The sequence below is a fragment of the Haliotis cracherodii genome, unplaced genomic scaffold, assembly GCF_022045235.1.
Source record: "Haliotis cracherodii isolate W230 unplaced genomic scaffold, xgHalCrac1.p SCAF_15, whole genome shotgun sequence".
In the NCBI taxonomy this organism is placed as follows: domain Eukaryota; kingdom Metazoa; phylum Mollusca; class Gastropoda; order Lepetellida; family Haliotidae; genus Haliotis; species Haliotis cracherodii.
Genome location: NW_027266270.1, coordinates 35,313,260 through 35,336,522, shown reverse-complemented (window position 1 = coordinate 35,336,522; position 23,263 = coordinate 35,313,260). Strand labels below are relative to the sequence as shown.

Below are 23,263 nucleotides of genomic sequence, written 5' to 3'. Positions count from 1 at the left end.
CTTGACTAACCCATAGTTTCAGTTTTAACCTTTATATTATTAGTAAGTGAGTGAGTATGGCTTTATGCCCGTTTTTAGTAATATTCCAGCCATATCACAGCAGGGGAATCAATTCCCAGGCGTGATGAGTGAACGCTTTGACCACAAGGCTACCCCACCGCACCCTTAATATTCTTATGGTAGGTTAACAACATAACCATTTATTTTGGTAATCTGTGTAACATAGTGCAATAAATTAAGATAATAGGAAATATGAATGTTCCATGATCACGATTTAAATTAACCCAAATATACCCAGAACAGACTTATTTAGACTCAGAGTTGGGGGGTGAAGGGGATCTGATGACCTATTTCTTATTCGTTATATTTATGAACATATCTTAATAATACAAATTTAGTATCTTTGCTTCATGTCTGTGGGGTCCAGTGATTTTCAAAAGATCAGGCTGCATCACTTAATGTTATCCTGCTGGAAATTGTTGTTTTTTATATAAATTATGCAATTGTTTTCGCAGAATCCATGTTAAGTTTATTAACTAGAGATCCAAAATTGACCCAAGTATGCCGATGTATCAAGACTGTTTTTCACTTTCTAAACTGTATATTCAAATGATAGCTATATGATAAATTTCTATTGCAATACTATTGTTTTAGTGTATCCATGTCAGTGTGGTTTGACTGTAGCTTTGACCAGTGTGTCGACAAAACAACAACAATGAGACACATGTGTGACCCAGTACAATCCCGATCACGATCACGCTGGAGTAGTGCTGGTGACGTGAGGCAGTCTGGTGAGCTATAAGCAGGATATACATAACATCACTGATTGGCATGATATGTCGTAACGTTGTTTTGATGTTTTGATGTTCCTAATGTTTCTACCAGCTTGTCAACTACACAAGTTACGGACATACATGTACCTAGAACAACCTCACCCTTGCATTGTAAGTCTTATCTGGTATCCTGGCTCGGCTGGATCTGGGTTCACTAAGCTTCAAATTTCTCTCATGAGGTATTAGAGCTAGAGATTTATGATGGATAAGAAATTCAAGGATAATATTTCAAATGCTCATACCTCTCGATTTAAGAAAATAAGAAATTAAAAAAGTCTCAAGTTTAACAAAATAATACTTTTTTAAAACGTGTCTGCCAGGTGCTTTGTCTCGAATCCTAGGTCAATCCCTGTATATAACTGTCGGCATTGAGAGCTGTTTTTGCAGTATATTTCTTGAGATAATTTATCAATTACTTTGTCAGTATCAGAGATTTTTCCAGACCTGATTATAGTCTTATATTCGGCCCCAAACCTGCAGCAAAAGTCTTTCATAATTCCTAAATCGGAATTAATAATTATGATAATATAACAACTAAGGTTATAGCCTGTATTTCACTGATAACTGGACCAATGAATAGGATGAGATAATAATGCTAAGTTTTATATTATTGCCTTGATTACAATCTCAAAAAACATTGTTAAAATGCCTCTGAATTTGAAAAATTGTTGCACTGAAAAGAAATCCCAATTTTGAACATAGTAATGATTTTGTCCCAATTTGCCTGCCAACCCCTGCAGCATAGCATCACAGAGAGGGTCATTTAACACTGCAAGGAAGGATCCTGGATCTAGGTGTCAAGACATTTGATGTTTCACCAATAGCAAATATGTCATGACCTTACGTAGGTCAATCAGGAGTCTCATATCTTCTTATCTTGCCATATTTTCCCACCAGTTATTGAAATGTGTGATCCTAGTTGTGATGCTACAGGGCCAGGATGTATACCGGTGTGATTGTTGATAACACACACCCAGGGGGCCTCATTACAATATCTATATCACAGCTACACAGTCAGTCATGCAACTGCCATGACACGTCTTGTACCTTTCACCAAATTATTTAAAATCCTGATGGATTTTTTAAGATAAATTTTCTTTAAAGGATATTAGGGCTCTATTGGTCTCCAGTGAGATATATGCTCAGGTATGTTTGGTTACATTGTGAGCATGTGTGTTGGTATCCTGCTTACTTGGTTTGGGGGATTGTGTGGCTGTAATGGCTGCTAAGTATGGGGAGAGTCCTGCAGAAGTCCTGACCTTTAAAGGCGAGGCTCGGTGACTTGGTTGATTGCATGTCATTGTACCCCGATGACATGGATTGTTGTTCACAATATCAGTCACTGGATTGTCTTGTCCCAAAATATAGCCGAAATATTGCTAAGTCTGGCATTAAACAGCAAACAAAGGTAGCAAGCAGGCTATGGATAACAGACAGCATGTCACTATGATTAATTTTATAATCCTTAACTGCGACCAGCAATATTATTGTTATGTAAATAATGGAGTCTGCAAACCAGAAAATGATTGATAGCCTGATGGAATATTGTTAAAATGACAATAAAGGGGTCCTTGTTATAACCATATTCTTAAAAGTTTAGAATTTAGGGTATCCCTTAAAAGGCCCAGTTTTAGTCCCACACAAGGATGTAGCTACAGTGTTTGAAGTCCATTTGTGGTGTCAGACACTGAATTGCTGGAATATGGCTAAAAGAGGTGAAAAGCCATACAGTCATTATGGCTGTGATGTTGATAGTATTCTTCACTTTCTGCTTCTCTTGCCTGGAGAGCAGAAGATTGAGGGTTCAATCGCCGGCTGTGTCATAGCAAAAGATGGTACTTGTTGTTACCCTGCCTGCCTATCTACATTGTAGATATCGCTGCAATGAAATGGCATCACAATGCTTTGCAGACCATTGTTATGTCATCGGTTACCAAATAAATCAAATAACAACTGAAAAAGTTGGAAGAATGATGTTGGATGATAAATAGAATCTCACCATTGAGTCTTTTGATATCAAATACATCAACACTTGTCAATAAAAGTTTCAAACTCCTCAGCAAGCCTTTGAGTTTTAAACTTTTATTGACTCATGTAGACTTGGGGGAGATTCTCAATTTATCATCCAGAAGTTGTTTCCACCGGAGATATCGTTTGGAAAGATCAAGTGACATATCGCAGGAGATATCGCTACAAAGAAATTGCATCACAATGCTTTGCAGGCCATTGTGACTTAATCAGTTACCATGACATCACAAGCTAATGACATCACTCTCTGACACTGAAACTATGTTTTTTACATTCAAGAAGTTGGTAATTAGATTCTTGTAAGTAAGAAAAATGATTTGAGATGATAAATGGTATCTCATCCTTGTGTCTTTTAATATCAAATATATATCATCACAGTTTTTAGGGGCGGTCGGGTAGCCTAGTGGTTAAAGCGTTCGCTCATCACGCCGAAGACCCGGGTTCGATTTCCGACATGGGTACAATGTGTGAAGCCCATTTCTGGTGTCCCCCGCCGTGATATCGCTGGAATATTGCTAAAAGCGGCCTAAAACATACTCACTCACTCACTCACAGTTTTTAACTGCTGTCAACTCATGTTGATATATTTGATATCAACAGACACTCGGGTGCGATTCTCTGTTTGTTGATAGTCGTCCGTGCCTTTACAGGAATGCTAAGTCATCTGAAACCAGATTTCACTTTGTAATTGGTTTCTGTCCACAAGGATATGTTGACAGGTCAGATTAAGATAGAGGAATATCAATTGCCTGACCTAGTTTACAAGCATGTGTAGTTTTTCCTCTATAACAGAACGTTAACTGATTTAATGTCCTTAATGGCTGCCATCAGCTTGGATAGACATTGGAAAGGAAGGCGCTAAAAGCACTTGCTGTTATTTTGGCAACAAAGAGTTTTTGAGTTTTTATGGCGTTGATTACAATCCAGATGTTAAATTGTTTGTGTCAAGAAGTATTAAGTGTGCATATGTAGATTTAACTGTACTGAGAGACAATATGCTAGTGAAAGTTTTCTGGTGCAAATGTGATTATGTCTTTTAAACTTTTTCTTTATGTCCAGCTTTATAATAAGCTAAGCAGTCATATTAGAACCACTTTTCAACTGATGTTAGTGTCATGGCCATCGTTTGTCTACTGCAATACCCATAGTGCTAATGTTGTGTGGACTGGTGTGTTTCATATGATATTCTGTATGTTTTCCACCTGAGAACCTCATTTAAACATCAGACCCGTAAAGATCCAGGGTAGAACAGGTCTTGAGCAACCCATGCTTGCCCTAAAAGGTGACTATGCTTGTCGTAAAAGGCAGTTTACGGGATCAGGTGGTCAGGCTTGCTGACTTGGTTGATGCATGTTATCCTGTCACAGTTGCGTGGATCGATGCTCATGATGTCAATCACTGGATTGTCTGGTCCAGACCTGATTATTTACAGACCGCCATCATATAGCTCGAATATTTCTGCGTGCGGCGTTAACAACAAACGAACAAACATCAAACAGAGTAACCGCCTATTTCCCTTCTTCTGATATGAGTGGCTATGTGAACCAAGGGACTGTTATTTTCTGGGTTTTGTTCCAAATCTTTGTCAGGATTTGTTTGACTTGGTTTAAATCCCAGATTTGCTCTCATTAGGATTCCTGGCAGTAAGCATCACACCTGTTCCATGTGCCTTCACCAAAGGGAGGTATCCATGTTAAACTGCAGCATGGTATCTCAGTGGGCTAGCGGGGTGGTCAGGTAGCCTTCAGGTTAAATCGTTCACTTGTCATGCCGAAGACCTGCATTCGATTACCGACAAGGGTACAATGTGTGACGCTCATTTCTGGTGTCCCACTGGAATAGTGCTAAAAGCTGCGTAAAACTCACTCACTCACTCACACAGTGGGCTGGCACTATAAAACTGGCATTAGTCCAGACTAGTACAAGAACATTGCTATACAAGTGCAATAATCTTGAATGTTTGGTTAAACCTTTTTTCGTTCACCTAAGAGTAAAAAGATCTTGCAGTTGAGCTGAAATTTTGTCATTTATTATCATCCCAAATAGTCAGCTTGTATAGTTCTGAAAGAACAGGTTACAGTTTATCAAGACTCTGCTGAAAGTAGGTCAGTTGTCAGGAAGTATTCCGCAAAATCTTTTCCTCTGACCAACTGACTGACAAATTAGGTCTTCTTTCAGGTTAAGTCAATATCTCAGAGTTAGGTACAAAGGGACATCACTCTAAGTGACATGTTGACATGCTGTCTTTGTGAGCCTCACATGTACCTGGAGTAGGTTCCAGTGTCATGGGAGCAACCCTCAACATTATTACCTTCAGTCAAGTCTGGCTGGTAATGGGTCAGGTGTGGGTTTAGAAATGGGTCATTTATTGAGGAGAGGTACATAAACTTTATAGTCAAGTAGTTCATGTATACCGACTGGCATTCAGACTTACAGGGAGTTCAGACAGATTCACACTTGTACCTTTTTAACCTCTCCTTCTACTGCAGTTTTTATCATATCAAGAGCATCTTTAATGTCTGTGATGTTTTCATTAATATGATAGCACAACCACTTCTTTTTTCATTTAGGTTTTATATGAATTGAAAGACTGGTGAATACCACTGATCCAGAAATGAACATTTCGAGTTGACTCACTACATATAGTAGATAACTAGTTGTACACATGTCAGATATGTTTGATAATATTCAGGCTCATGATGTGTATGAATTAATTTATGAGAAGTGTGTGTTGGTGTGGGAATGCATGAATGAATGACTTAGAACTTAACACATGTTCTTATTTTTTTACTTCATTAACAAACAGTATTTTATGATCTCCATGTCGTATTGCACAGTGTCAAGACAACATGACATGAGTTATGCATACCACAGAGGACAGTAAGATACCCAGAAGACAAACACATGTTTTTAATGAAACAGTTGCAATGGTAGGAGCGCTGCTTCAGTCTGGATCAGATTAGAGACAGGGTAAATTACCATCGATTTTGAAGGTTTCTACAGGGTGGGATCATATTATAGATGGCGGTATACAGTATCAAAGAATTATTTTATTGTATTCTATCGAAAGGTGAAATTGATGGAAACTTACTAATAAATATGATTCCGTGGTATGACATTCTTTCTTCTTAAACAGTGGGTAAATGGGTGAGTAAATGTGGTTTTGCGCTGCTTTTACCTGTATTCCACCAATATCACGGCACGGTACACCAGAAATGGGCTTCACACATTGGGCCAATGTGGGGAAACAAACCCGAGTCTTCGGCAAATGCTTTAAACACTAGGCTACCCCATCATCCCTCTTACACAGTAAATATTAAGAAGTAAAATTATTGAAACATTTGATATTGTTACAGGGTGGGGGCTGTCACATTATGGATGGCCATATACTGTATGTTGTAGTGATGGGTATTGGCCTGACTTTTGTATTGCAATTTGTTGAAATAATGATTCATGCATTGTGATACGTACCACAATATATTGCATGTGTTCTTTCATCAATAGTTTCTTTTGAACCTGCATTAAAAAGGACAACTTCCCCCAAACATATTTGACAACTTTGTAATCGTCCACCATTTTGCTATGAGTATGAGTAATAGGTGCATTATAGATCTACATAGGAAGTTGGTCCCGAAAAGTTTCGCTTTGATCCCAGAAAACAGTTGCTTATCTCTAAATATCATAATTTAAATTTGACTTGTCACTTATGTAAACTTTGCTAACAAGATGAATCTATGAATGATTTAGAAAAAACACAATATACCAGTGTTTTCCAAATGTATGGTGTTACATGTTCATCAGAATTTCATCAAATTAGAGTTAGACTTGGTCTTCATTGGCCTCATATGATGCAACTAACAGGATCGGGTGGTCAGGCATGCTGACTTGGTTAATGTATCCCAATTGAATAGATCTGTTCAATCAATATTGCTGAGTGTGTCATAAAACAACAAACAAACAAACAAACAAACAAACACCAAATTAGATGCCTACAACCCTGTCTATATTTGCAGTGCGTTGTGAAGGGAGTGTAGCCACCACTACGTGAGGATGAAGAGCCAGAGGGGGAATCTACATGATGCCAGAGTCTTCAGAGTCCCAGAACAGCCAAAACAGTCCCATGGCGCCATCGGTTCGTCTGCCATCACCAACACGAGCCATCATACAGGGAGGTAGCTCCAGGAGAGACAATGGGTCAGGAAGCGTTGTTGGTCAGTTGTCATCATCATCGTATTCCAATCTGGCAGCAGCACAGAGGAAGAACCGCCTAAACTCTGCCAAGTATTATGACATCGCATCGACCATTCTTGCAGGTGGACCTGACTTTGATGAGCTGTTTCTTGCTGCAGCTAGGGTAGGTCTACTATATTTGAATGTTCTTTTTTGCTCACCTGTCTGAAAGTTTAGTGAGATTATGTCATGGCCTTCTTGTCCAGTGTCCATCAGCATCAGTGATTGTAAACCACTGGACCAATGAAGCTGAAACTTCACATGCTTGTTTCGCCAATGATGACACCTGAATTTGCTCAAGAAGTTCAAATCCTCAACACATATGTTCTGTTTTATCGCAATATTTTAAATTTGGGACCTTTGCACTTTGGACCATGATCCTAGATCCTAAATTCATTTTTTTGCACTGTAATCATCATCACCTCTGAAAAACTCTTGACTAATTTTTTTCAAGAACTTCGATTTTGATTTTCAATATGGCTGCCAAGGCAGGAGTATGGTGTATCGATGTCCCGTGTTTACATCTCTTAGTGTAGGTCTGTCGTTGATGTTTTGGCTGGTCACACAGGTTTTAAATGAAACAGTTACAATGGTAGGAGCTCAGCTTCAGTCTTGATCAGATAAGAGACAGGGTAAATTACCATCGATTTTGAAGGTTTCTTCAGGAGGGGATAATATTATGGATGGTGGTATACGGTATTAAGGAATGGCTGATCACACAGGTGGATGTCACAACATATGTAGCCATGTATCATGTGTTTCCAGGATGGGGAGTATGACAAGATTGAGCACTTCCTCCAGGGAAGGAGTGACGTCATCATCAGCATTGATGCCAAGGACAAGCGGACCGGGAATACACCTCTCATCTGGGCAGCCAAGAAGGGGCACGCAAAGGTCTGTAGCAAGTACTGGCACAGTTACATCATGTCAGATTGATAGACACCAGACACATATCACCTACCTGTTTGTTACCTGTTAGCCTATGCTGTTAAGTGTTTTATTGATATTTACGCATGGGGATCCCAACATAGGGTTAGTCCCAAGCAACCAGTTCTGGTTGTAAGAGGCCACGTAATGGATAGGGCGCCTGGGGTCAGGCTCAGTGACTTGTTTGATAGTGTGTCATCATACCCTGATGGCATGGATAGTTGCTAATAATATCAATCTCTTGATTATCTGGACTCAGTTATCTACAGCCCAACTTCAAATGGGTGGAATATGTCTGAATGGTCTTAGACAACAAACAAACATTGAAATATACTCTGGTTATTTTGTCGTCTACATAATACCTCAATCAGCAGAGTAAAGATGTGTAAAGCCAGATCCCAACTCATCAAGTTTGGTTGATTTTGCAAAATAACCCTGGTTGTGTAATAGTCATGTGAACGAGTGAAACTAGTTAATCCAGTTTCAATATGGAATCTGAGATGACCCAACTATCTCCTACTCGACCTGAGTTAGAAATAGTAGGGTGACAATTTAAATGCGATGCTTTGTCTTTATCAATAAAGTGGGAGTGAACAGTGGCTTCCTTTAAGGTCACATTCTTTGATCTATTGCCATGTGCCTGTGTCGTGCCAGTCTCTGAAGCTTGTATTGAAAGTTCATGATAGTCAAGTCATGTTAAAAATTAAAGTCCCTTGATTTAAATACAACAGGAGCAAACCTCAAGGACCATTGGACCCCCCATTAATTTCGAAGACTTGTGATGTTTCTGCCGACGTCTCTGTCGCTGGCTGGCCTGGCTCAGCGCTGATGAGCTCGGCTCCTGTGATATAGCTGGAATATAACTGACTGTGGCGCCAAACAACATTTACTTACCAATATTGTGGCTTTCAGTGCTTTTGGCAATATTCCAGCAGTATCCCAGCAGGGCTCCACCCATTGTATCCATGTGGGGAATCGAACCTGGGCCTTCGGCATGACGAGCAAACACTTTAACCACTAGGCCACCCCACTGCCCCACCAATATTGTGAAATACTGTAGACTCACAGTGTACAGGTACTCCTTTTAGATGTTCAGATCTTCTTTGACCTGGTGCCATGTGCTTATATGGTACTGAAAGTGCTTATGTGGTACTGAAACTGTCTATGTGGTCTTGAAAATGCCTGTGTGGGATTGAAAGTGCATATGTGGTCTTGAAAGTCCCTGTATGGTATTGAAAGTACCTATGTGGTATTGTAGTGCCTGTGTGGTATTAAGAGTGCCTGTGTGGTATTGTAGTGCCTGTGTGGTATTGAAAGTGCCTATGTGGTATTGTAGTGCCTTAGTGGTATTGAAAGTGTTTGTGTGGTATTGTAGTGCCTGTGTTGTATTGAAAGTGCCTATGTGGTATTGTAGTGCCTGTGTGGTATTGAAAGTGCCTGTGTGGTATTGAAAGTGCTTGTGTGGTATTAAGAGTGCCTGTGTGGTATTGTAGTGCCTGTGTGGTATTGAAGTGCCTATGTGGTATTGTAGTGCCTGTGTGGTATTGAAAGTGCCTGTGTGGTATTGTAGTGCCTTAGTGGTATTGAAAGTGTCTATGTGGTATTGTAGTGCCTGTGTGGTATTGAAAGTGCCTATGTGGTATTATAGTGCCTGTATCGTATTAAGAGTGCCTCTGTGGTATTGAAAGTGCCTATGTGGTCTTGTAGTGCCTGTGTGGTATTGAAAGTGCCTGTGTGGTATTGAAAGAAGGAATTTGTTTCCATCAATATCTCTCTCCCATCTAGATCGTGCAACTGCTGCTGAAGCATGGCGCCGACCCGACACTGCGGAACTACGAGGGCCAGGTGGCAGTGGAGGTGGCGTCGGCCTCCATCAAGACGATACTCCTGGATTCTGTAGAGAAGACCACCGAGTCATCACATCGACTGTTACTTCAGGCAGCATGGCAGGGAAACATCAAAATTGTCCGAAAGTTGCTGGTGAGACTACTGTGTATTTCCAATGTAGACATTTAGTTGATGGCTCGTCAGACGTTGTCTTGATTAAGGTCAAGGTCTGGAAGTATTGTTTGGGCTGGATGTAGATGTGGAATGTAAAGACTGGAGAAACTTTGAGGAAATGACAGTGAAGGGGCTGCTTCTGTTTTTGCATTACCATATTTCCCCTATTAGATGCCAGGGTATCCATTAATTTCGCGCAAGCCGTGACCAAGCATCTATTCTGTTCAAAGCTGGCACAGTGATAACTCACTACCTTGCCGAATCACAAATTCTACAGTCATACACAGTGTGCAAGTGCAGAATATGGTCATTATTAATCATCAACATATCACAGCATGAGAGACCTGGTGTAACAGGCTACACATCCCCCGAGCCAGTTCTTCCCCGGGGAAGATTTGTACAAGGCTATTTCGTCCCAAGGGAATAACTATTGTAGACCAAACCTTCATCAGGACGGACCTGCCATTGGAGGCTGGTGTGTATTGGAGGCCGGTGTGTATTGGAGGCTGGTGTGTATTGGAGGCCCGATGTGTATTGGAGGCTGGTGTGTATTGGAGGCTGGTGTGTATTGGAGGCCCGGTGTGTATTGGAGGCTGGTGTGTATTCGAGGCCCGGTGTGTATTGAAGGCTGGTGTGTATTGGAGGCCCGGTGTGTATTGGAGGCTGGTGTGTATTAGAGGCCCAGTGTGTATTGGAGGCTGGTGTGTATTGGAGGCTGGTGTGTATTGGAGGCTGGTGTGTATTTAGAGGCCCTGGTGTGTGATAGAGGAACTACAGTAGTTGCAAACACCTCTCGTTAGTAACTGTTAGATTGTGTCTTCCTATAGGGCCAGGCCTTAGTTTCCTCTTTCAAGAATGTTCTTTTTGATAAAAAATTATGCACTGAATGAAAAGATCTCTTCTTCATAATCCAACAAAACACATGACATTATGACGTTATTTCCTCATGGATAATACCATGCTCAATAAAACTTGGTTGACGGACATCATTAAAGGAAAAGAGAACCTATTATTAATGTCTGAAGTGTTGATAATGTTAAACAGTATGTAGCAATACGGACCAGACTTATTCAGCAAACGTGGCTCAAAAGGCAACATATTCAGATATCTTCTAATAAATCAAAATTAATAAGATGCCAGGCGGCCACAAGGACCCACAAACTTCAAACTTGCAGGTCCTGACTAAATACTTCAGGCCCTCATTTAAAAAAAACCCCTGCAGCTTTGTGACATTTTAGTTGAGACTAAAATTTACTGCAGAAGGTAAGGCCCTAGACAAGTCTGAAACTATGGTCCCAACATGAGATCTACCTGACACAAGCCTATGTCGCCTCTTGCGACAAACATACCGTAATCGATTTAATAGGCGCCCATGGCGATATTTGCTAATATATTGGCTAGTGAACAATCCCAATTAGCACCCCTTCCAATTGATCAATGTACACAAGACGTATTTATTTGTGTATAATACACACTTGTGTGTTATATGCACCCTTAATTATGGGCAATTAAATTCTGCAAAATATATCTGTCCTGTATAATACGACTTTTCTTCTGTATCATTTCAGGCTGTCAGCATAAACCACAAAATTTACGATCGTTCAACTCTTTTTTTTCTCACCAAAATTATATTCTAATAAGTGCCCCCTATTTCTAATTTTGATAGCGCCCTGGGCGCTTATTACATCGAATACGGTAGTTGCCTTTTATGGCAAGCATGGGTTGCTGCAGACCTATTCTATCCTAGACCTATCCCGGATCTTCAGGGGTCAAACTGTATATAGAGATATGGTTACTGCAGTTACACATCTGGTGTCTCCTCAGGCCAGATCCTTTGTTTGAAATATGCCTCTGTTCACCCAGCAGTTAATGGGTACCCGGTAGGATGAAATTGTAATGTGACTCTTAACCCTCTAGTGGCTCACAGGCAGTGCGAACCATATACACCTCAGGGAGCTGAGAATGAAAATCCATTGAACAGATAATAATGTAGTACTTTGCGCAAGCTTTTAGGTCCATAGGTACGGGTATGTGGACATTATAAACTGGAACTAAGAAAAAATATTTTTATGTGAGTTTTGTCCCCATTTTGAGAATGCCAGGCCTTATGTACGTTATTTAGACAAAATTAGGAACATTAGAGTCATAGTTTTTTGTGTCGTTGCATTGTGACATCCTGCTCGTGAGATTTTGATTTAGCACCTTGTATACAAGGAATATGTTTATTTAAGGACCCGACATTGTCTGTTTTCTGGTCCATCCTGGTATAAAAGAAGTCCTCAGTCTGCATGAAACAGCACATGATAAGTTACCCACTGGTGATATTTGATTTACAGTCCAGTATTAATGTTAGTTCACCATGTGGGTCCGGAGCCTGTGATAGTGGCGGCAGTGTGGGTCTTATGTTCATGAGCTGGATTACCTGGCAATATACACCTGTCAATATCCCTCGTTACTCTCTTGACGTGCGTCAATATCACCAGACTAATAAATTTTGTCAATGGACTGCTGTCAGAGAGAGCTGATAGTGTCATTGGGGGCAACGCTGCTATGTCTTTGTGGATTTATGACCATTGTTCAGGAGTTTGAATGTAATGATACTGCAATATAACTACAGTACGTAAGCTAATGGGCTTTGTTGATTTTAAAAGATTATTAATTTGTAATGTATATTACTCAAAAGAAGTTAAGAACAGAGAATCTTTCGTAATACTATTGTTAATCTGTCATTAGCAGATAATGAGAACCAATAAGTGAAACTTACACAGGGTTTTTTGCGACACACAAATGTTTGTCCAGTACTCAAACATGTGGAGAATGGACGCAGAGGACAGAAATATACTGCTTCCTGATGGACGCCCAATGATATTCATTGTATCTACAGGACATTAAGAGCATATATGGGTGTCTGTTATTTCACCCATCAATCATGACCACTGTCCACATGATCACTGATTCATTCCAGGCTGTTAAGTAATTATCTAAACGTACACTACACCATTCCATTACTTTAAAGGACCCTCATAATGCCTGCAAAGATCCTTCAAATAAATTATAGGAGGTCCCCCAGACTCCTAATTTTGTAAGTCAAGGTAAAACCCTGATTACAGAGTTACTTGTGTAACAGCTCTTTTTTTTAGTTATTGAATATATTTTCGTCATATATAAAATATATACATATATACTACTCAAAAGAAGTTAAGGATCACCCAAATCTTTTCTATTACTATAGTTTATCTTTCATGCCATTACAGATTAACAATAGTAATTTGAAAGAATCTGCTGATCCTTAACTTCTTTTGAGTAGTATATGCCACATGCAGTTCATTATGAATGCTCATGTATATGCCTTGCTCATGTAACAAAAAACTGATTTAAATGATTACTGCAATAAAGCTTTACTTCTGAATGAGATAATTCAGGACATATATATTGATGAGTGTTACTTGTGTACTACAGGATGGAACTTCACGTAGTCACCTGAGTATTGTTTATCTTTTGTGATACAGTTTCCTCCGTGTCTGCTGTTGACATACATTGTTCAGTAATTAATGTCAACAGATGTCTTCTAACTGTTCTAATTGGAATGCTTTTCTTTGTTTAAGGACAAGCATAACAAATTTTGAAAAGAAACATGAATAAATATGATATAAAATGCTGTGATTGATTGAAAATAATCTCTTTGTAAGCAATTTTTGTCAAAAATTGAAACATTTATTCTAAGAGTATAGGAAATAAACCCCAAACCCCCTTACACCATTCAATTCATTTTAGTTGTTCTTTCTGTGAATTTGCATACTCTTACTTAAACAAACTTTAACCCTTAGACTGCTGAATTATATTGAAGAGCCTCTTAAAGTGAATTTGATCTTTTCTGACACATAATTGAATTTTACAAATTTGAATCTTATCTAAAAAAATTACCTATTTTTACAATTTTGTGCAGTTGTTTCTTTTGCAACCATCCCTAAAAATTGTTATATCTAAAAGTATCGGCCTAATCATCTTATAACTTTTAAAATCAGGTACAGAATGTCCACAAATGATTTGTTCAGAAATTTCACGATCTAACATGCATTTGTTGGTTCAATAAACATAAAATGAAATAAAACAGGAATTCTAAATCCTAAAAGGATAAAGAAAATTGTGTTTATTGTGCTTTGACTTATGTACAAGAGATCACCAAACATGCCAGAAAACAATGTGTCAAGTAATAAAAACAATCAAATCAACAGAATCTGTAAACAAGAGGTTATATTGGTCTTGCTACAGAAATGACAGATCTCACAGGATTTCACACAAAGTACAGGAAACCCACATACTGGATTTCTGCTTCATCATATTTTTTTTAAAATATCCTGAATTTTATTTTTTGTTACCTTTTTAATTACTTCCCAAACCATAACAGCTACATATGACATTGACATTTGACACCTGTAGGCTCACTGCAAAATTCCCCATGACTCCACACAAAACTACCCAGGTGTGTCCAAGGCATATCAATCGATCTGGGCACCATCGTTTATTCCAATCAATCATTGACTGTGGCAGCTTGTCAATAAATCCATTGTCAGGAGAAAAATAGCCAGTGGGGCTCCTTCTTCTGCTTAAGGTTATCAGATATGGTTCCTTTACAGGTGATAGATTTGAGTAGCTGCTATTTTTGGACCCATCGTGTTATGACTTGAGGATCTACTAGATGTGGTTAAAGAATCATTATGCTATCAGGGAATCTAGGAATATGATCACATAATGCTGAGGGGGTTTTGTTCTTGATTGTGACTGGCTTGTACTCAAAACACTTCTAGTTATGCGAGGACACAAAGCAAATTTGCTGATGTTTAATCATAGTAAATTTGAAAATACAAACAGGAACTGAAACTGAGTTGGATAGTTATAAATACTCTTGTCAATACTAGACTCCAAACAGGTGTAGCAGTGATCATATGAATGTGTCATTATCTGTAAACTGATAATAATTCTGATATACATGTATAACCCCTTGAAGATCCAGGTTAGATTTGTCACTCTGTTCACCCAGCAGTGGGGGGCAAGGGTGGCCCTGTTGTCTAAGGTGCCACGATTTGCTGTGCAGAGTTGCATCCCTTGGGCACGCCAGAAAACTATGATTGTAGGTTCGAATCTTGGTTCGCCCAAATTATGTTTCTAGGTTTGTCAGCACCATACCCGAGCTCGTGGGTTTCACTGAAGTGGTAAATGTCAGAGACCTGCATCACTTCGGGCTTTCCTCCCACATTAAGCTGACACGCCCTGATATAACTTGAATACTGTTAAGCAGCGTTAAACCCAACTCACTCACTCACTCACTCATCCAGCAGTGAATGGCTGACTGTTAACCTTCCATAACCTCACTGGTGCTGAAGGGGTCGTTGTCTGCTTTTGGCTAGGGTACATTTCTGTATCCTTAACTGTACCTGGGGCACATAGTACTTGTGCTGACAACTACCACTTCAGCCTCACTGGTTGCTTGGGTTGATTACTCCCCAGGGAGCTGAGAATTAAAATCAAGTGCACACTGATTCAGTGACTGGGGTAATAATAATATTTATCATGGTCTAAGGACATTTAAGAAGTTACAAATTGCAAAGTGTGCAACCCAAGTTCATGATAAAATTATGATGCCAAACAGAGAATAGACTTGTTCAGGTGTGACCAGGATACAGTGGGCACCATGGCAACAGTTTTCAATTGTCTGTTGACAATTTGTTAATTGCCATAATTAAAGAAATAATATACATGGTAAACAAATCTTTGTTTGTTTGTTTCTTTTTATTGTTTTTTTTATGCTGCAATTAGCAGTATTCCAGGTATAAGTCAGCTGCTTCTCAATAATGCAATCTGGACCAGACAAACCAGTGACTGATATTATGAGCACCTTCTCTCGTGTGTCAGTCTATCAAGTCTTACCACTTGATTGATTTATTTGCCTTGGATGACAAGCATAGGTTGTTGGGGACCTGTTCTAACTTGTAATCCCTACAGGGACTAATGTGTCCTGTTTTGAATTTAGTTGTTTATCTACATTTGTAGCGGGAGAACAAAGTGAAGGATATCAACTGCCAGAATGCTGAAGGGTTAACTCCCCTGTTGCTGGCCACAAGGGACAGCCAGCTGTTTGAGAGGTTGTCATTGCAGCTGAATCGGTCCTACAATCCAGTGGAGGTCATACAGGAGCTACTGGCCAATAGAGCGTAAGTGTCACCATCTGGCTAACAGAGCGTAAGCGTCACCATCTGGCTAACAGAGCGTAAGTGTCATCATCTGGCTAACAGAGCGTAAGTGTCACCATCTGGCTAACAGAGCATAAGTGTCACCATCTGGCTAACAGAGCATTAGCGTCGTCATCTGGCTAAAAGAACATAATTGTCATCATCTGGCTAACAGAGCGTAAGTGTCACCATCTGGCTAACAGAGCGTAAGTGTCACCATCTGGCTAACAGAGCATAAGTATCACCGTCTGGCTAACAGAGCGTAAGTTGTCACCATCTGGCTAACAGAGCGTAAGTGTCACCATCTGGCTAACAGAGCATAAGTATCACCGTCTGGCTAACAGAGCGTAAGTTGTCACCAGCTGGCTAACAGAGCATAGGTGTCACCATCTGGCTAACAGAGCGTAAGTGTCACCATCTGGCTAACAGAGCGTAAGTGTCACCATCTGGCTAACAGAGCGTAAGTGACACCATCTGGCTAACAGAGCATAAGTGTCACCATCTGGCTAACAGAGCGTAAGTGTCACCATCTGGCTAACAGAGCGTAAGTGTCACCATCTGGCTAACAGAGCATAGGTGTCACCATCTGGCTAACAGAGCGTAAGTGTCACCATCTGGCTAACAGAAAGTAAGTGTCATCATCTGGCCAATAGAGCCTAAGTGTCACCATCTGTCTAACAGAACGTAAGTGTCATCATCTGGGTAACAGAGTGTAAGTGTCACCATCTGGCTAACAGAGCGTAAGTGTCACCATCTGGCTAACAGAAAGTAAGTGTCATCATCTAGCTAACTGAGTAAGTGTCACCATTTGGCCAATAGAGCCTAAGTGTCACCATCTGTCTAACAGAGCGTAAGTGTCACCATCTGGGTAACAGAGCGTAAGTGTCATCGTCTGGCCAATAGAGTGTAAGTGTCACCATCTGGCTAACAGAGCGTAAGTGTCACCATCTGGCTAACAGAGCGTAAGTGTCACCATCTGGCTAACAGAGCATAGGTGTCACCATCTGGCTAACAGAGCGAAAGTGTCACCATCTGGCTAACAGAGCATAAGTGTCACCATCTGGCCAATAGAGCCTAAGTGTCACCATCTGTCTAACAGAACGTAAGTGTCATCATCTGGCTAACAGAGCGTAAGTGTCACCATCTGGCCAATAGAGCCTAAGTGTCACCATCTGTCTAACAGAACGTAAGTGTCATCATCTGGGTAACAGAGCGTAAGTGTCATCGTCTGGCCAATAGAGTGTAAGTGTCACCATCTGGCTAACAGAGCGTAAGTGTCACCATCTGGCTAACAGAAAGTAAGTGTCATCATCTAGCTAACTGAGTAAGTGTCACCGTTTGGCCAATAGACCGTAAGTGTCATCATCTGGGTAACAGAGTGTAAGTGTCACCATCTGGCTAACAGAGCGTAAGTGTCACCATCTGGCTAACAGAAAGTAAGTGTCATCATCTAGCTAACTGAGTAAGTGTCACCATTTGGCCAATAGAGCCTAAGTGTCACCATCTGTCTAACAGAGCGTAAGTGTCACCATCTGGGTAACAGAGCGTAAGTGTCATCGTCTGGCCAATAGAGCGTAAGTGTCACCATCTGGCTAACAGAGCGTAAGTGTCACCATCTGGCTAACAGAAAGTAAGTGTCATCATCTAGCTAACTGAGTAAGTGTCACCGTTTGGCCAATAGACCGTAAGTGTCATCATCTGGCCAACAGAGTGTAAGTGTCACCATCTGGCTAACAGAGCGTAAGTGTCACCATCTGGCTAACAGAAAGTAAGTGTCATCATCTAGCTAACTGAGTAAGTGTCACCATTTGGCCAATAGACCGTAAGTGTCATCATCTGGCTAACAGAGCGTAAGTGTCACCATCTGGGTAACAGAGCGTAAGTGTCATCGTCTGGCCAATAGAGTGTAAGTGTCACCATCTGGCTAACAGAGCGTAAGTGTCACCATCTGGCTAACAGAAAGTAAGTGTCATCATCTAGCTAACTGAGTAAGTGTCACCGTTTGGCCAATAGACCGTAAGTGTCATCATCTGGCCAACAGAGTGTAAGTGTCACCATCTGGCTAACAGAGCGTAAGTGTCACCATCTGGCTAACAGAAAGTAAGTGTCATCATCTAGCTAACTGAGTAAGTGTCACCATTTGGCCAATAGACCGTAAGTGTCATCATCTGGCCAACAGAGTGTAAGTGTCACCATCTGGCTAACAGAGCCTAAGTTTTATCTGTCTAACAGAGCATAAGTGTCACCGTCTGGCTAACAGAGCCTAAGTGTTATCATGTGACTAACATTACGTAAGGATTATCACCTGGCCATTAGAGCGTAAGTGTCATCAAAGAGGTTTGTTCCAGAAAGCGATGTTTGCACTACAACTGTCTTAAGTAAATGTTAATGTTTAAGATTGTCTTAGCACTAAGATACTTTGTGGAATGGGGCAGAGAGTGTAACTTGTCCTGATCAGATGAACAGAGTGCATGTAACCTCATCTGGCCAACAGTCCTTGACTGACAATTGATGCCTAATGTCTTGACATTGACATTTGCTAAAACGTTTGACTTTTTTACTTTGTCTCTTTGCAGTAACATCCACGCCAGCGACAGTGATGAGAAGACCTGCCTTCACCACGCCTCCCATTCCCGCGCCACCCTAGCGCAGTCTCTCGTGGATGTGCTCATCAGGGAGGGGTCGGAGCTAGGTACGGTGAATGACATCCATTTCTCATTCAGGGAGACATGTCACACGCCACGGATTGCAAGTCTCTCAACAATGGGTATATCTGTGTGGGTTCATGAAGATGTAAAAGTTTTGGATAGCGTGTTGGGTTGATTCAAACCTTCTGAGTGTGTTGGCTGGTGCATGAGATGTCTAATCCTTGTGTTAAGTAGTGTATTGCTACAACCTTCATTTTAAACCGTTTATTTGCTCTCTCTTATTGTTGGGGGGCTTGGGGTGGCCCAGTAGTCTAAGTCTGCCACTGATTATGTCATTGGTTTGTCAGTACCACAGACCGTGCTGTGGATTTCACAAAATACTGGAACTGCATCCATGTCCTTCTGCATCAGATTCACCTTCTTCCCATGTTAAGCTGATATCCCGTTGATTTATGACTGAAATACAGTTAAAGGTTACCAAGTGTTAAAGCCCAAAACTCTACCTCTGTACATATCCTGTCGGAATGGTGTACAAACCCACTCCAGCAAAGGAATAACAGTCCTTAGAGAAGAGGAAGCCTATATGAATGTTTTCCTTGTATTATGACAATTTAAATTGTTCTTCAGAGCTGCGTGACAAGCGTCATTTCATGCCGATCCACTGGGCGTCGCACTCCGGCAACACGAATGTAGTGGTGGCACTGCTGGATGGGGGGTCAGAGGTCAACTCCAGAGGGTTCGCTGGCCTCACTCCGCTGCACATCACGGTGCGTCATCATCTTCAGTTGCCAATTGTGTGATAAGAATGATGTTCTGTGTTTTACGGATTAATATTGTTGGTATGAGCAAGGTTTGCAAAATACTGTGCAGACATGAACTATGAGAGACATGAGACATGAGAGAGACATGAGAGACATGAGAGACATGAGAGACATGAGACATGAGAGAGACATGACAGAGACATGACAGAGACATGAGACATGAGAGAGACATGAGACAGACATGAGAGAGACATGAGAGAGACATGAGAGAGACATGAGACATGAGAGAGACATGAGAGTGCCAAGAGACATGGGAGTGCCAAGAGACATGAGAGTGCCATGAGACATGAGAGTGCCATGAGACGTGAGAGTGCCAGGAGACGTGAGAGTGCCAAGGGACATGAGAGTGACATGAGACATGAGACATGGGAGAGACATGAGATATGAGAGAGGCATGAGAGTGAGTGAGTGAGTGAATTTGGTTTAAGGCCACTTTTAACAGTATTCCAGTTATATCACGGGGTGTCAGCTTAATGTGGGAGGAAAGCCTGAAGTGATGCAGGTCTCAGATGTTTATCACTTCGCTGAAACCCACGAGCATGGGTATGGTGCTGACAAACCTAGAAACATAATTGGGGCGAACCAGGATTCAAACCCACAATCATAGTTTTCTGGTGTGTCCAAGGGATGCAACTCTGCACAGTGAATCGTGGCGCCTTAGATGAGTGGGCCACCTGTGCCCCCGAGAATCATTAGAGACATGAGACATGAGAGAGGCATTAGAGACATAAGACATGAGAGAGACACGAGACATGAGAGACACGAGAGAGACATGAGACAAGAGAGAGACATGAGAGTACAATAGACAATCCTTCTTGGCATGCTGAGAGGTTACATGATTTAGACACAGAATGTTTTTAAGTCACAGATATAAATTAGCCTGAGCAATAATCACATAATGTATGGGATTATTTTCTGGGTTGAGTTGACATAGATGTTGCATGTTCCTTAAACAGGTGTAAACGATGCAGAGTGCATCCCTGAGTCATTATTATGGCCATGGGCTGGCATCCCAGATTTGCCCAAATCATAACCTTGGTTTGTCAGCACCATACCTCTGCTGCTGGGTTTCACCAGGGCAGTGTTGAGGACCTATGTCACTTTGGACCCATTATAGGCTGACACATGAGAAGTTACTGCTCAAAGCATCGGCAAACGGGTTATACCCTACTTGAGCACTATGATGACCTTCCTTCATTGAGTGGTTGAGTCTTCTCTGTTTCACAGGCACACAACGACCACAACAAGACAGCAGTGGCGTTGTTGGAGCGGGGTGCGGATGTGACTGTCACTGATGACCGTGGACTGACTGCTGTAGATCTGGCCAAGACGAGGAAGATGAAGACGACACTGAAGGAGGCCTGGGCGGAGCAGACGCACATGAAACAGACAACCACGCTGGCTCCTGTCCGTGCTCCGAGTCGGGAAGAATCTCGCATGTCAATGGACGATTGTGGGAAGAGAAGAAAGGGAGAAGTTATTTTTGATGTAAGGGGTTGGTAATTGTTATATTTGTCTATTGGCAAAAGTGTAGATGAACACATTGTCTATAAAATAATTGACCCGTGAAGATTCGGAGTAGAATAGGTCTTCAACAACCCATGCTTGCCGTAAAAGGTGACTTTGCTTGTCCTAAGAGGCAACTAACAGGATTTGGTGGTCAGACTCGCTGGCTTGGTTGATGCATGTCATTGTATCCCAATTGCGTTGATCGATGCTCATGATGTCAATCCCTGCATTGTCTGGTCCAGACTCGATTTATTACAGACCGGCATCATATAGCTGGAGTATTGCTGAGTGCAGCGTTAAATTGCAAACAAACCAAACCAAACTATAAAATAATTTATTATGTAATACATTTTCGGATGTTGATATCACGTGAAATACAGATAGCTGGACCTGCCTGTTTTGATAATCTAGAGTGGTTTTCATAAGATTAAATATTGCAGGTCTAACAAAAGTGATACAAGAGATAAGTTATTGTGCAAGGGAGATTACTCTAATATGCCTATCCTATTTGACTATTTCATTTTTTGTCATTTTTATCAGCGGTTCATATTATTTTATTTGCTTTCTGTTTTTAAATGTTTTGGAAGTTAGAAAAGGAAATGAATAATTTTGAACAATTCTTGTTACAGAACTCTTTCATGAACTTTTTTTATATTCAGGGTCTGATAACATCACCTAGGTCATCCAAGACTGGACCTATGTCAAGTAAGTACATTGTAATCAATTTCTATCAAGGGTTCTACCCTAATATCCAAGAGGCTTTCTTTGTGTAAGAGCATCTTTCTTGCTTGATGTTTCTTATCTTCTCAGACACTTTTCAGAGCCTAACATTTCAGTATTATTAAAGATCAGATGATGACAATATGACTATGTCTTGTTTAACTGTGGAATATCTGTTCTGCTCAGGACCAACGTTCAGTCGATGTCTGAGCAACGCTGACAAGGCACGGCTGGCAGAACAACAGATGATGAAGGACGTTGACTCGGGAAGGTTCACACCAACACCAAAGTAAGTCCTCATACTAGAAGTGTCTGCGTTGACGCATCTGTTACTATGTGTTTAAGTTGACATGGGTGTCCCAGCTGTCTGAGGTGCTGCAATTTGCTGTGCAGAGTTGCCTCCCTTAGTTATTCCTGAACGTGTGGGGTTCACTAAACTTGTCAGAGTCTAGGACTTGCATCACTTTGAACATCTTGCATGAGCAGTAATTTAATAACAGGTTTTGTGTTGAAAGTAATTGTTCTATTGTTAATGGTTTAACAAGCTACGGTAATGGTGAATTTGATCCCTTACATGTTGTAGATGTTTTGAGTAACAAGATTAATATACTTGATTGTATACGCTGCAGCAGTGTATCACCCAAGCCATCAGCCTGAAGCACACTTGTTTCCCACAACTACCTGGTCATTCCACGAGTAGGGTGTATTTCCAGATTCTGTTTCTTAGGGGATATCACTTAGAGTATGTTTGCTTTGGCAACTAACATATGAAAACTTAAAGTTATCTCTCTCCTTTTAGATCAAAGAAAATAATATCCATACTTGTAATGTGTATTATGTGGAGCCAAACAGGATTCAGAAACATTTCAAACTGTTGAAACTTGATTCCAGGGAAAATGTAAGAAGACTTGGAACTCTACGAGGAAGTGCCAAAACATCGACTCTGCCCAAGGTGGTGACCGGGTCATCTCGTCCCCCCTCCAGTCCTGACCGTGCGTCCCCCCAGTCTCCCACAGGGAGGAAGAGCTCCCTAGAGGATGTGGATATCCGGAGGTCCCTGGAAGATGTCAGGCCTGGGGGGGTCAGGAGGTCCCTGGAAGATGTCAGGCCTGGGGGGGTCAGGAGGTCCCTGGAAGATGTCCGGCCTGGGGGAGTCAGGAGGTCCAAGTCTCAGAAGTTGGGTAAGAGGTACCTGAGAGTTCATGTGAGTGAGTGAGTGACTAACTATGGGGTTAGGCCGCTTTTAGCAATATTCCAGCAATATCGGGATGGGAGACACAATCTCAGCGGGAGACCCCATATGCCTGCAATATCAC

At 41.1% G+C, this 23,263-nt stretch overlaps 1 protein-coding gene across 1 annotated transcript in view; it reads left to right on the top strand.

The window, feature by feature from the left end:
- Positions 1-23,263, top strand: part of LOC139462560 (uncharacterized) — a 63,230-nt gene that overhangs the window by 24,160 nt on the left and 15,807 nt on the right. Inside the window, exons 2-12 of the mRNA XM_071244381.1 lie at positions 6,875-7,215; positions 7,857-7,985; positions 9,804-9,998; positions 16,071-16,231; positions 18,826-18,941; positions 19,525-19,664; positions 20,946-21,206; positions 21,887-21,932; positions 22,134-22,236; positions 22,839-23,000; positions 23,037-23,128. Of these exons, the coding sequence (XP_071100482.1) occupies positions 6,937-7,215; positions 7,857-7,985; positions 9,804-9,998; positions 16,071-16,231; positions 18,826-18,941; positions 19,525-19,664; positions 20,946-21,206; positions 21,887-21,932; positions 22,134-22,236; positions 22,839-23,000; positions 23,037-23,128 (1,684 nt within the window). The 5' untranslated portion in view covers positions 6,875-6,936. The remainder of the gene's footprint in view (positions 1-6,874; positions 7,216-7,856; positions 7,986-9,803; positions 9,999-16,070; positions 16,232-18,825; positions 18,942-19,524; positions 19,665-20,945; positions 21,207-21,886; positions 21,933-22,133; positions 22,237-22,838; positions 23,001-23,036; positions 23,129-23,263) is intronic.